The 12899-nt window shown below is 41.4% G+C and overlaps 1 protein-coding gene across 20 annotated transcripts in view; it reads left to right on the top strand.

Annotated features, from left to right (window-relative positions):
• The window catches only part of AMOTL1 (angiomotin like 1), a 199060-nt gene that overhangs the window by 141423 nt on the left and 44738 nt on the right, over window positions 1–12899 (top strand). For all 20 annotated transcript variants that reach the window (XM_086338982.1, XM_086338993.1, XM_086338985.1 and 17 more), the window contains one exon: window positions 201–290. In XM_086338982.1, the coding sequence (XP_086195108.1) occupies window positions 201–290 (90 nt within the window). The remainder of the gene's footprint in view (window positions 1–200; window positions 291–12899) is intronic.

Below are 12899 nucleotides of genomic sequence, written 5' to 3'. Positions count from 1 at the left end.
GTATAAAGACACGGCGTGGCCACTGAAGACTTTCCTTTCAGTGTTTTGGAACATCTTGTTCCTCCCCAAGAGTTGTTCAGTTTGGGGCTCCTTCCCAGGCAGCTCTCCCTACCAGCTCTCAGCACCTGGGTCGTTTGTCAGTTGCAGGATGACTTAGATTCACATGCATGTCTTTGTAACCATCTCCTCTCTATGTCCAGATCGACTGGAGACAGCCAACAGACAGCTGTCCAGCAGGGAGTATGACGGACATGAAGACAGGGCAGCCGAGGGGCTTTACGCTTCCCAGAGTGAGTCTCCTTGCTTATCTTTCCCAACTGTGTGGTTTTAAAAGCTCAGGGCCTAAGGGGAGAAGCCTGTTCATTTTAAGTAAGATTTGTGTTGCTTGCTTTTCATTTGTTAACTCGGCATATAAGCTCTTGGGCCTAAGATGAAGCCCTCTTGGGTCTGCCCAAGACAAAGCCGAGGTTGTAATATTTCAGTAGTGTTTATTCTGACCTCCTAACCTTCAGTTTCTGTTTCTCTACAATACCCTCCGAGGAATAACACTCTTGCAGTATTCCCTGGCCCTCACCACCTGAAGTAAGGCATAGTTCTTTATCTCCATGGAAAAGGAAGGAGGTCTGTGGTGGGATTCGCTCTTTTGTCGTGTTTTGTGTGCACGTAGGTTGAGCATTTCTGAACTGGCCGCCCCTGGCAGCGTGAAGCAATGGAGATGTTCCCAGCAAGGGTCTTCATTGCTGATGCTCGATGCTGAACCCAGCGAGCCCATTTCAGCCAGAAATAAAATGGCTTCCTCTGCCTCTAGATTTATTGAGAAATATTCTATTAATTTCACCAGAGGCAAATAATAGAAGCAAATGGATTTTGAAAAACCATCAATTAGGGTTTGAATTTCTGCAAATTCATTGTCTAAATCAGAAACATAAAAAATCCAGCTGTCTTTTTTGGGAAACTGTATAGAAAATTGAATTCATTTCTCTGTCATAATTCTCAGCAACATTGTGAGTTAAGTGCTCACAGCTAAAGGCAGTTCTAACAGCAAAAAATGTTGTTCAAACCCTGGCCATCCACTGTATAGTGATAGTATATTCTGGTGCTTGGATCCCTCATTATAGGTCTACATTTTCAAAGCTGAGAAATACTTGGTTACATTTTCTAATTCCCAATACTGTCCATTGGGGTTAATGTTTCTTCTTTGTTTTTCCCAAATTTACTCACGATTGCGCTCCAGTTTTTCCAAGATTTTCTCATGATCAGACTCCAGCTTGAGTCTCAACTTCATTTTTAAAACTCTGTTTGGCAAATAGACACTCATACAGTCTTGAACTTTTGCGTCAGATTCCTTTGCATTAGGTGAATTGGCCTGTGCTCCAGACTTGTATACAAAGCTATATATATATATAAGCATCTTGAGTTATTCACTTTCCTAACAGAAGTTATTTCTACTCATAGATGCAGTGGATTTACCATTTCATCTGAGCATTCATTTGACAAATGAGTCATCTGTACTATTAGCATTTCAGATTTTGACACCTTAATTTTTAAAAATTAATTTATATTTTAATTGGAGGGTAATTTCTTTACAGTACTGTGATGGTTTTTGCCATACATCAGCATAAATCGGCTCAGGTATACATGTGTCCTTCCCATCCTGAACCTCCCACCCACGTGCCTCCTCACCCTATTCCTCTGGGTTTGACACCTTAATTTTGGATGATCATATTACTAGGTAGAGTAAGTATCCTTGTGGCCATTATGTCAGTAATGTCACTCTGCTGATACTCTGCCTTCTTGTCAGGAGATATTATTTTGTCACGTAGTTCAGATCAAAATGGAAAAGTCAATGCGTTTCATCAGGTGAGCATTTGCTGCAGCCTCCCAGCTCAGGCTGTGCTGATGCACTAATAGATTTTGGTGTTGTGTGAGTTCAGAAATGTTCCCGACAACTTTAACCTTCTGGCTGAAAGCTAAAGCATCAATAATGCAGGCAAAGGGGCCCTTCCAGCTTTACAAGGAATGAGTTGTTCCATGCAAATATGTTCTGCTGTTCCAAAGGTATAAACAAGAGAGTCCAGGGGCATTTTTCAACTGCTGAAGAGTGCCTCAGTGTTGACGTGTGATGTAATTGCATCTCGGCAGGGCCTTTGAAGCAGGGTTGCTAACACTGATAGCTAACCAATGTTTCATTACCTAGTCTTTGCAGGACACATTGTGCCTGCCTGCCAGCTTTATAATCATTTGCATTAGCTTTTCCTCTCCTGGAGTGGCCAAGAGATGGACTTGAGATGTTATTTCAAATTTACAAATAGTTTTTTTTTTCTTAGTGAGTTGGAAGAACTCTTTGTATGAAGAAAATTAGCATATTTCCTGCCATATATAGTGCAGATATTTTTTCCCCAGTTGTTTTTGTATCTTTGAATATAGTGTCCTTTATCTTATAGATTTTCCAAGTGACTATATTTGTGCCTTCTAGGTTTTAGGTCATGCTTAGAAATGCTTTTTCCACTCCAAAATTATAAACATATTCACCTGTGTTTTCTTCACGTATGTTTATGATTTCATTGTTTCTAAGGCTTATGTTTTAGAAGCTAGTTAAGGAGGCACAAAAGAAGGGAAATTCATGAAGAACTAATCTGGAGACAAGGAGACTGATTAACAGATAATTTAGTATCTGGACAAAAGAAGTAGAGGTCCTGAACTAAGAAGTAGTAGTCGAGGGTAGGAGACAGATCAACAGTTGATAAATTAGAGGACTTGATGACCAACTGAATAATGACATAGAGTGAAATGAGTGTGACTAGAGCCACTGGATGTATGGTCATCCTTTACCAATAAAAAGCAGGAGGAGGAGGAGGAGACGTGGGGATTCGGTAACAAGTGAAGGTTTGAGCCTTGAGCGTGTTGAGTCATCTCCTGCTGCGGCCCGTAGCTAAGTGAGCAGTTGTAATGACAAAGGTGCAGATGTACCCTGGAGGCTGGTGATGGGCGGTGCTCTCTGTCAGGCTTTCCTTTTAGCACGTGGGCACAGAACGGCAGGCACAAAACACTATCTCTTCAGTTATTAATGTGTTCCATTATCTGTATAGTCTTTAGAAAGTCTATTATAAGAATACTTTTCAATGCCTAAGAATCATAATCATAAACACTGAGTGTACACTCAAGAGGAGCCATGTTTTTCAGATGAGCCTTTGAGATTCTAATGCTTGGCTAAGAGAAAGCTAAGACTGACTGCATAGCAAACAGTAGTGACGTCTCTGGATCTACCTACCAGTAGCTAAGGCTAAGTTGGGAAGGCCCTGACAACCGCCTTGGCCAATGGAAAAGTTAGAGGGAAAGGGGAAAATAGAGAATAACATGTATGATGTTTTTGCTCCATGTTCCAGCGGAAGCTTGGAGTCCAGGTCCCAAAACACTCAAGGCATTCTTGCAATATGAGCGGTTGGGAGGATTTCTGTAAAGTCTCAATTAGTGGAAGGGGATGTCCTTCCTGGCCTGATTTCCAAGTTTCCCTGCTGCCCAGAGTAGTTTGCCTTTAAAGACAGAACTCTGCTCTTTGTTGGAGCCTGATAAAGGCCTGGGTGGTCTGCCTGGGTCATTACACATAGCTCTACAAGTTGAAATAAGCATTCAACAGAGTGATAATTATGCTCCTTTTAGACATGAGATTGTCTGAATTAAAAATCTCTCTGAATGAAGTGCTCAGGAGTTTTAAGACTCAGGGGAGTGTTTTTCCTCTGTCACCTCATGATGTTGCATTGTTCATTTTGGAAGAATTCAAAAATTTGTATGTGTGTTTTCTGATTTTGTGTGTGTGCTTAGTCTCTCAGTCATGTCCAACTCTTTGGGAGCCCATGGTCTGTAGCGATTTCCCAGGCAAAAATCCTTGAGTGGTTGGTCATTTCCTTCTTCAGGGGATCTTCCCGACCCAGGGATCGAACCTGAGTCTCCTGTATTGGCAGGCAGATTCTTTACAATGGAGCCACCTGGAAAGCCTTTTCTGGTTTTACTTGTTTTTCCAAATATGTTTGCAGCCAAATTACTCCTTAAAAACAGGGCATCTAACCAATTTCTTTTTTGATCTGGCCGAGTGAAACTGGGTACTTTAGCTTTTTTAACTTACTGAGATTCCTGGTTTCCCCATTTACTCATCTGTCTCACACACACACACACACACACACACACACACACACACACGGAGAAACGTAGACAACCGTCCACAAAACGAAGTTCTCCAGGAATGTCTGTCATCATTCTTAGCTCTGTCTTGTCAATAAGTGAAATGTTTTATCTGTTTCTTTCTGAAAATTAGTAACTCTGCAGAATTTCTATCACTATTATGTCTGGAGTGGTTTCCATTTCCTCCTCCAGGGGATCTTCCTGACCCAGGGATTAAACCTCCATTTCCTGTGTCTCTTACATTGCAGGTGTATTCTTTACTGCTTGAGCCATCAGGGAAGCCCATACTAGTAGCCAGAAAGTCAAAAACAAAATATTAGATATGGGGAAACTAGACTGGCAAAGATCTTATATTCTTGAGTGGAGGGGGAGCTGATGAGCTTTAGCAGCTTGTATTATTCCAGGATAAAACCCATGTGTGTTACAGGATGGCCAGAAACTTCTCTCCCCATTCACTCCGTGGGATTCTTTAGGCCTCATGGGTTCAGCATATTTGGTTAAACTGAAGTCTATGTATATTAAATTCTATCTGTTAAATGTCCCTCTCTAAGAAAAAAAAATATTTTGGGGACATTCATTTATTTGTTTAATAAGTTATGGGTATAAATAAGAGTAATTCATAGGATTTGATTTCCTTTATAATCCCCATGGGTTTAAAAATGAACCCCCCCCAAAAAAAGTGTGGAACCACTGTTTTAAAAATAACAATAATTTGCCGTTTTCAATTTATCTTACAATCATCATCTTAAGTCTTACTTTAGATACTTTGATTTTCTGTCTCTTTTAGAACATAAAAGAGGCAAAAATAATTTCCTACAAGAAAATCCTTCTTTCTGTATTTCCTCTAAGGGTTTATGTGAAACACAAAGCAGAAATTACAATGACAGAAATATTAATTCTGTTGACCCACATAGAGCATAAGGAGTGTATTCTGAATCCTCATTGTGTTTCATTACATCCTGCTGTGGGTTTCTGTCGGGCTTCGTTAGGAAGGAGAGGCTCGACATTGTCACACGTGGATGCACTGGGCTCCCTCCTCCTCTGTGGGCCTGATGGTGCTTGCAGCTGCCACCTGGGCGCGAAGCCCGTACCGCAGCACTTATTTTGCCTATGTTCTCTGTGGGCACCGTTTCTTAGTGTGAATCTCCTGCACTAGATGGGAGAATTACAGGCATTCTTTGTCAACATCCAGCCCCAGCCTTCATTAAAACCCCTTGGATCTTTATGTACCTGGCGCTCAATAAATGTTTATTGAGGAAATGAGTAAAAGTGGGAGATCTTGTAAGAACAGGCTTGAAATTTTCATCATGGCACATCAGTATCAAAATGTTCTTTTTAGCTCAAAATCTCCCACCCATGCTAGGAGCTACCTCTGGTTCTGCTCAGTTATTTCAAGATATTACGTGAAATTATTAATGACAATAGAATAGAAGCAACTTAAAAATGCTTGATTTTTTTTTTTCTTTTTTGCCTTTCACCTTCCCCTTCCCCTCCTCTCTTGCTTTTTCAAGTAGGAAGATATCCAGGTAAAGGGAATCTTCCTCTACTTCCAGGAACAGTAGTATTTTTCATGAAAATGACTACTATGTACTAAAATGTAGTTGGTTCCCTGACTCCTCTTTTACTCTACTGTGGTCATGTTGAAGTTGAAGGCTGACTATGGTATATGAAAGTTTTGGGGGCAGCTTGCCATATTCTTGCACAAACCAGTCCATAGACCATGCCAGACACCACACATCAGATCCTGGGCAGAGGAAGGGAATGTCCACGAAAGCCTGCTAAGGTACATTTCTTTTTTTTTTTTTTAGTTTATACAATAAGGTTTTATTTTGGAACCAGTGGATTTTTAACCAATGGATTTTAAAATATTCAACTATGTAAACATTTTTTAACATAATCAGTAACATGATATTTTGGTGATTTAAACAATTTACTTGCTAAAGCTATAAAAATTCTTGGTGATGTGGCTATTACTTTTTATAAATATGACTTAGCTAATAACACATAAGGTACATTTCTTAAACTGAGAAAATTTTCTTGCCCTAAATTAACCTTTAGGTGGCCTCTGAATTTAGTTGTTGTTGTTCAGTCGCTCAGTCATGTCCTACTCTTTGCGATCCCATGGACTGTAGCACACCAGGCTTCCCTGTCCTTCACTATCTCCCAGAGTTTGCTCAGATTCATGTCTATTGTGTCAGTGATGCTATCTAACCATCTCATCCTCTGTCATCCCCTTCTCCTTCTGCCTTCAATCTTTCCCCGCATCAGAGTCTTTTCCAGTGAATCAGCTCTTTGTATCAGGTGGCCAAAGTATCAGAGCTTCAGCATCAGTCCTTCCAATGAATATTCAGGGTTGATTTCCTTTAGGATTGACTGGTTTGATCTCCTTGCTTTACTAGGACTAAAAATTCAGTTTTAAAAAGCAAAGGTTTTATAGGCACAAGCTTAAGCAACCTAATTTTGGATCAGTCACCACATCCTCCAGTTCTTGGGTTCTCACTCACATGCTCAGTGACCTGAAGTTAGATGCTTAATCTCCCTGTACCTACATTTCATCGAAAGAAATAGAGAACAAAATCTTCCCAATTCAGCCAGCAGAGCTCTGTGGGCTCATCAGTGATAGGAAATGCAAAGAAGACTTTATGCATTTATTCTGCAGACTTGCATTTATGGATTTGTAAGGCTATACATTTATTCTGCATCGCTTCTTCTTGTTCCTTTGCCTCCTTCCTCCACCTTCTCTAGAAGAACCTGCCAGTCTTCAGGGTGGGGAAATGGGCCATGTTCCCAAGGAATGCCTGTGTGGCCTGCCGAGCCTTGCTAGGTTTTGAAAGCAGAGTGTGTGACTGCTTACACCACTTGATCAACCTTGACAGGCAGCACTGAGAAACTTCAAACCTTCATGACAACCAGCAGTGCATCCAGCCTGCAGGGTGTCTGTTTACATTCCATCAAATCTTCTCCCCAAGTGTGAAAATTAATGTTATTCAATTTAGGCTGATTTTCTCTGCCTGAAGAGCCAGAGCTGATGACAGACCTGTATCTTGGTCACATGTTGATGTCCAGTCTCTAACAAGCGAACGTGGCTTATGATTTTCATGTCATTGGTTTTTAAATTATTTGCTTACTATTCCTGTTTGAGGGTTGAAAAATCAAGTGTCTTAAACTTCATTATGATCTGTGTTCCTTGCACTCATAGCTAGATGGATGGATGGAAAAAGCACAGACTGAAACCCATTTGCATTTCATGTGGCATCAGGGACCCTTCACTTTCGCTGACAGTTCAGAGCCAGGAAATCCACATTCAGGTCTCAGCTCAAATTAAATGGCAGTTACTCAGAGAAGGCTGCCTGAGATAAGATCCAGTCTTCCTTTTATATCTCCCTCCAGTTCCCTGTTCCCTTTGTAAACACTCATCATACTGTAAATAAGGAACCATTTGGATGACCATTTTCTCCCTTCCCTTTCTAAACTGTCCACACCATGAGGGCATGGACCCTGTCATTCTCACCATTGTAGTCTCAGGTTGCTATGTTTCCAGAAGCTGGCACAGGGCCTGGTGCTTGGAAGCATTAAGCACTTGTTGGATGTTGAATGAAATGATGACCATTATCATTTTGTCCAAAACAGTTATTAGCTACCTACTATGAATGAGCTGTGTTCTAGACCATGGATCAGGAAACTCTTTCCATAAAGGGACAGCCTGTAAATAAGTCTAGGCTTGGGGGCCGCAGCTACTCAACTCCGTCCCTATGGTCTGAAAGTCACTGTAGATTAGCCATGGACAGATGGTGTGGCTGTGCGCTGGGTTCAGCCTGCAGGCCATCGTGTGTGGACTTCTGTTTTAGGCACTGGTTATGGAGAAGTGACTTAGCATGCATGCATATGGAGGAGGAAGGGAAAGGAGAAGCCCCAACAAAGAAGGAGGATAGAAAATAACTTCAGAAATATTTATTAGATCTTATTTTGTTAATTGTCCCAATTTATAAATCAGGATTTAATTGTTATTTTCTTTTCCTGGTAGGGTTTTAGTCATCTTTTACTTCATTCCTAATTAGGTGAGCATGGTTATTTCACATGAGATTAACTGAGACACGTATGAATGCAGTTACAAGCCTTTGTTAGTCCAGTGGGAATCCGTAATTAGCTAATGGTGGAAACAGGGCAGGGCAGGGTAGTCCTGTGGTTAGCCACCAGTGGTAGCCTCCTGAGTGCCGAGGTCTTAGGGGTCCATCTCCCAGCAGGGCCATTAATCTACCCATAAGCATCCTGCTGTGAGGTGAGGTCTACAGTTCTTGGATTGAGGAGTATCTGAATGGCCATAAGTCTGGTTACTAGCCATGTGTGTATCCTCTGAACTGGAGCTCATTAAAAGCCATCTGATGGCCATTATGAGTGACAGTGATTTCAGAGGCTGTTGATCTGATGGTTCAAAGTTTACCTTTAGGTGGAGTTGCAAGTGTGCTCCCTCATAATCTAGCCTTCAGGTCCTGGTTCAGATCATGCAAAAACGGTGAGGTGGCCACCACGGATTGAACACTTCCTGTCCACCAAGCACCGTGCTGACCTCTGTCAGTGCACAGTCCCGGTTCATCCTGCAAGCAGCCCTGTGAAGTAGGTATTACAGGTCTTTAACAGATGAGCGAACTAGGGCACAGGAAGGTTAAAGAACTTGTCCATGGTCATACAGGCAGGTAAGTGGAGCAGACAGGCTTTGAACCCAGGGCATCCTGATTCTCGAGAGCCACTTCCTGTGTACCAGGCATTGGAGACAGGTAGCAGAGTTGGATTCCCAATGATTTTAGAGCTCACTTAACGTGGCCTCCATGCTTCATTAAAGAAGAAACTGTGACCAAAGATGATTAAATGATTTGTCCAAGGCCCCCTCAGTACTTAATGCAAGACCATGATAAGAATAGGGACCTCCTTTTTCTTATGTTTTTTTTTTCCTTTCCAGCCTCCAAAGGTCATCTCTGTTGGCTCTGGGAGTAATAAGAGATTTCACATTGTTTACCCAGAGAAGAATCCAGCTTAGTAAGCAAACATAAATAATTCTTGTACTAGAATTTTTACTGCAAATTATTTAGCCCAGTACTGTAACTTAATGATAGTGTATTCAAGTCATCTCAAATGAGTTCTAGCTACTGGAATGAACATTTTATGTTTCTTAACCTTTTACATCTGTCTTTGAACCTGAGCCAATTATAATAAAAAGCCTTGCTGGATAATTCAGTATATCTCCTCAGATACTAAAACAAAAAAATTATTGAGACCAGCCTAGAATCTTAAGTTTTCTCAAAACGTCTATGAAATTAAACTCTTTGTTCTCTGGATGATAAGAATAAAAAATAAACAAATTACAATAAGTAACCTTGGGGTGTGGTTTCTTACAATTAGTTTTTGAAATTATTTTTGGTTCATGAATTGGAAGGAGAATATGCGGTTGTATCTTAATGGAATCCAAGAACTTTGAGGGGACAAAGTGTTTCTTTTAAGTTCAGAAAATTTGGTCTTGGACCATTAAAAATAAGCTTGCATCTGCTTCTAATTTGCTTCTTGCCGACAAAGACTGTGGTTTGGTAGAAAGAAGAAGAAAAGGATCTGCTCAAAGCAAGTTATGAAATTGACAATGGAAGAGCTCGCAGAAGCTAAAGGAAGGGAGAATCTGTAATTGCAGGTGACTCATTTATTTCTCCCTGATCAGGAGATTAAACCACTTCCGTTCCCACATATAACAGTTTCCCCAGCATCTGCTTCTTTCACCCAGGTTTTGGTGTTAAGCCGTGTCTGCCATTCAGAGGTCCCGTTTAGAAAGCATAGTTTTATTATACATATTATAATAATGCCTTGAAGTGAAAGTGAAGTGTTAGTCTCTCAGTTGTGTCCAACTCTTTGCAACTCCGTGGCTGTCACCTGCCAGGCTTCTCTGTCCATGGGATTCTCCAGGAAAGAATACTGGAGAGGGTTGCCATGCCCTCCTCCAGGGGATCTTCCCGACCCAGAGATCAAACCTGCCCAACATTGCAGGCAGGTTCTTTACCATTTGAATGATCAGGGAGGCCCTTAATTAAACCAAATATAGGTTTATAACACATACCTATATTTTCACACAGTAAAGTTTATGCATTTTAAGTGTACAGTGCGACAAGCCATGACAGCTGTCACAGTCCAGCCCCCGTGCAGGTCGAGCGTGTGCAGCTCTGACCTCTGCAGCGAAAGGCCTCCCCTCACCATCTGTCCCCCTGCTTCACGTCTTACTCCCTTCAGGTTGTTGGTCTCTGCATTATGTCCAGGCTCTGTGGTTGTTTTCTGCAGGGGCAGCAAAATTGTCTGGTAGGTTCTGACTTTGTCATACTTGGAAACAGACGTGTCCGCTGTTTATCATTTTGTATGAAGAAGAGAGAAGGCAAAAAAGGACCTCTGTGGAGATTATAGAAAGTGTAAGCCATCAGGTTTCATTGACAATCGATTCATGCGTGGGTGTATAGTCAAAATCAAATGCCCTATGCATCCTGACATTTTTAATGCATTGCATAATTTATTATGCTGTCTGCAGTGACACAGAAGTAGCAGTACGTTTTTACTTCACGTTAAAAATATAAAGTGGAAGGTCAAACAGCACATGAGGAGGCTGAGCCGGGTGAATGGATGTATGAATATAGAAGGTTTTGCTGAGTAAGTTTGCAGGTTGTGTATGTATTTAGGCAGGTTAAAAAATACCTATGAATTATACTTGAAAGTATAAGTATAGTTTCTAAAATTAAAATGCAATACTGAAAATGATTAGATTAGAAAAGGTTATATTGACAGAGCTTTTACTGCTATTCAGATATTTTGCCAAATCCATACCTGAAATATTTTACATTGGGTGCTATAAAAAGCACTTTGCAGTATTAAACTCACTGTCTGGATACTAAAGAGCAGCAGATAAATAGAGTATGATAAGACCAAATGTGTTGTTTTCCTCAATTAGATCAGTAGATTTTGTGGTTTGAGTTTGTTACTTTCCAGGGAAAAGCATCTGAAAAGGATTATTTTTGAATTTTTAAAGATTGAGTTAGAATTTGATCATGTATTAATAGAATACTCGTTCAGTGAGGTGTTGCCTAAACTTTTTCTATTTCTTCCCATAGGAAACATTTCTACTATCTTAGATCCCTAAAATCCTACAAAGATAAAAGGATTTAGACACGGTATACAGTAAGTCCAGGAGGTGGAAGGATTAACTCAGACGTTGGCCACTGTCCCTGGAGTACAAGTAGAAAACTGTCAAGACTCGTGAAAGAACTGCTTTCCCCCTCAAAGTATATGTGTGCAGGTTCTCCCATGCAGGAGAGGTCTCCTTGATTGCAAGAATCAATGTGTAGCCTTCAGTGTGGGCCTGGAAAACAGATGTGTATGTTAGAGTAATGTAGCTGCCAGGCTGCTGCTGTTTAGCCGCTAAGTCGTGGCTACGTCTCTGTGACCCCATGGGCTGTAGTCCACCAGGCGCCTCTGCCCATGGGATTTCCCAGGCAAGAATACTCGAGTGGGTTGCCATTTCCTTCTCCATTTGTAAAAGGGAAATTTTCTATTTTCTTTTTAACTTTGGGCAATGAAGACTGAATGAATCCTTCACACATAAGGCTTTACCTCCCATATTGATTCATTTCTCCAAGTGTCTTCCCTACATTTTAACAGCGGCCATTTCCACAAATCAGTGTTTCCCTTGTAATGTCTGAACTATTAGCTTTCAACCTCAGAGGTCTTATTTAAAGAGAGTTTATCTGGGGACTTCTCTGGTGGTCCACTGGCTAAGACTCCATGCTCCCAATGCAGGGGGGTGCAAATTTGATCCCTGGTCGAGGATCTAAGATCCCCCATGCTGAGCGGTGTGGCCAAAATAAAGAAGAAAAGAACGCTTATCTGGAAGCTCAGATAAAACGCACGAAGCCAAAACAGGTTTCTGGTTAGGACAGGGGCGCGTTTGTCAGGAGCCCCTTCCTTCCTACCTGGCCCAGCATCCCTTTTTTCCCTTCCCCCTCCTCCTCCCAGGACTCTGCAGAACAGAGTTTGGTTCTTAATCTTTCTTATTACAGAATTCATTTTGAAACAGTTCATTCTTAGCCATTTAAAGCAAACCCTGGCTAGAGTGTTCTGTGTTTGTTCACAGACTTATTTAGCCGCCCACTCACAGCCCCTGTCTCCCTGTTTCCGGGAACCATGACAGCACGCACGCGCGTACGAGGATGGCAGGGAGCCCAACAGCCCGGTCTGAAATAATGAGCTTCCTTACCTGAGAAACTTTTATCAGCCCATTTTACAAAGACAGCAAAAAGCCAAACCAGGAGGATATGGGGTCAGCTTTGTATTCTGTCACTTTAGAATTTCTGAAAGAATGAGTGTGGCTTTTAAAGGTAGATCATCTCTCAGGTTGTTTTGCATCAGATAAACTTCATGTGAACAGATTGCTCTTACGTGCTGTAAACAGTGCTCTGTTTGGATTATATTTTTTGGATATGTCAATGTGGCTTTCAAACTGGAGTGAGGGAGTGAGGGCAGATGGAAGAAGGAGCTTCCGAGGGCATTAAGAGAATATCTTTGAGGCAAAATGAACCTAAATAGCTTGGCTTATAGTGAAGTACTTGGAGTACCTTCCTCTTGTCTTTCCACTCTCATAACCCCAGCAGAGAAGACTTGCAAGTGGGTCTGACTCTCCAGTTATTCCGTGAATCATAGCC

This window comes from Bos grunniens, chromosome 15 (genome assembly GCF_055505025.1).
Source record: "Bos grunniens cultivar Pamir isolate PY7600 chromosome 15, Bosgru_T2T1.0, whole genome shotgun sequence".
Lineage (NCBI taxonomy): Eukaryota > Metazoa > Chordata > Mammalia > Artiodactyla > Bovidae > Bos > Bos grunniens.
Note: the sequence above shows the minus strand (reverse complement) of the source record. Positions and strands in the feature narration are given on the sequence as shown.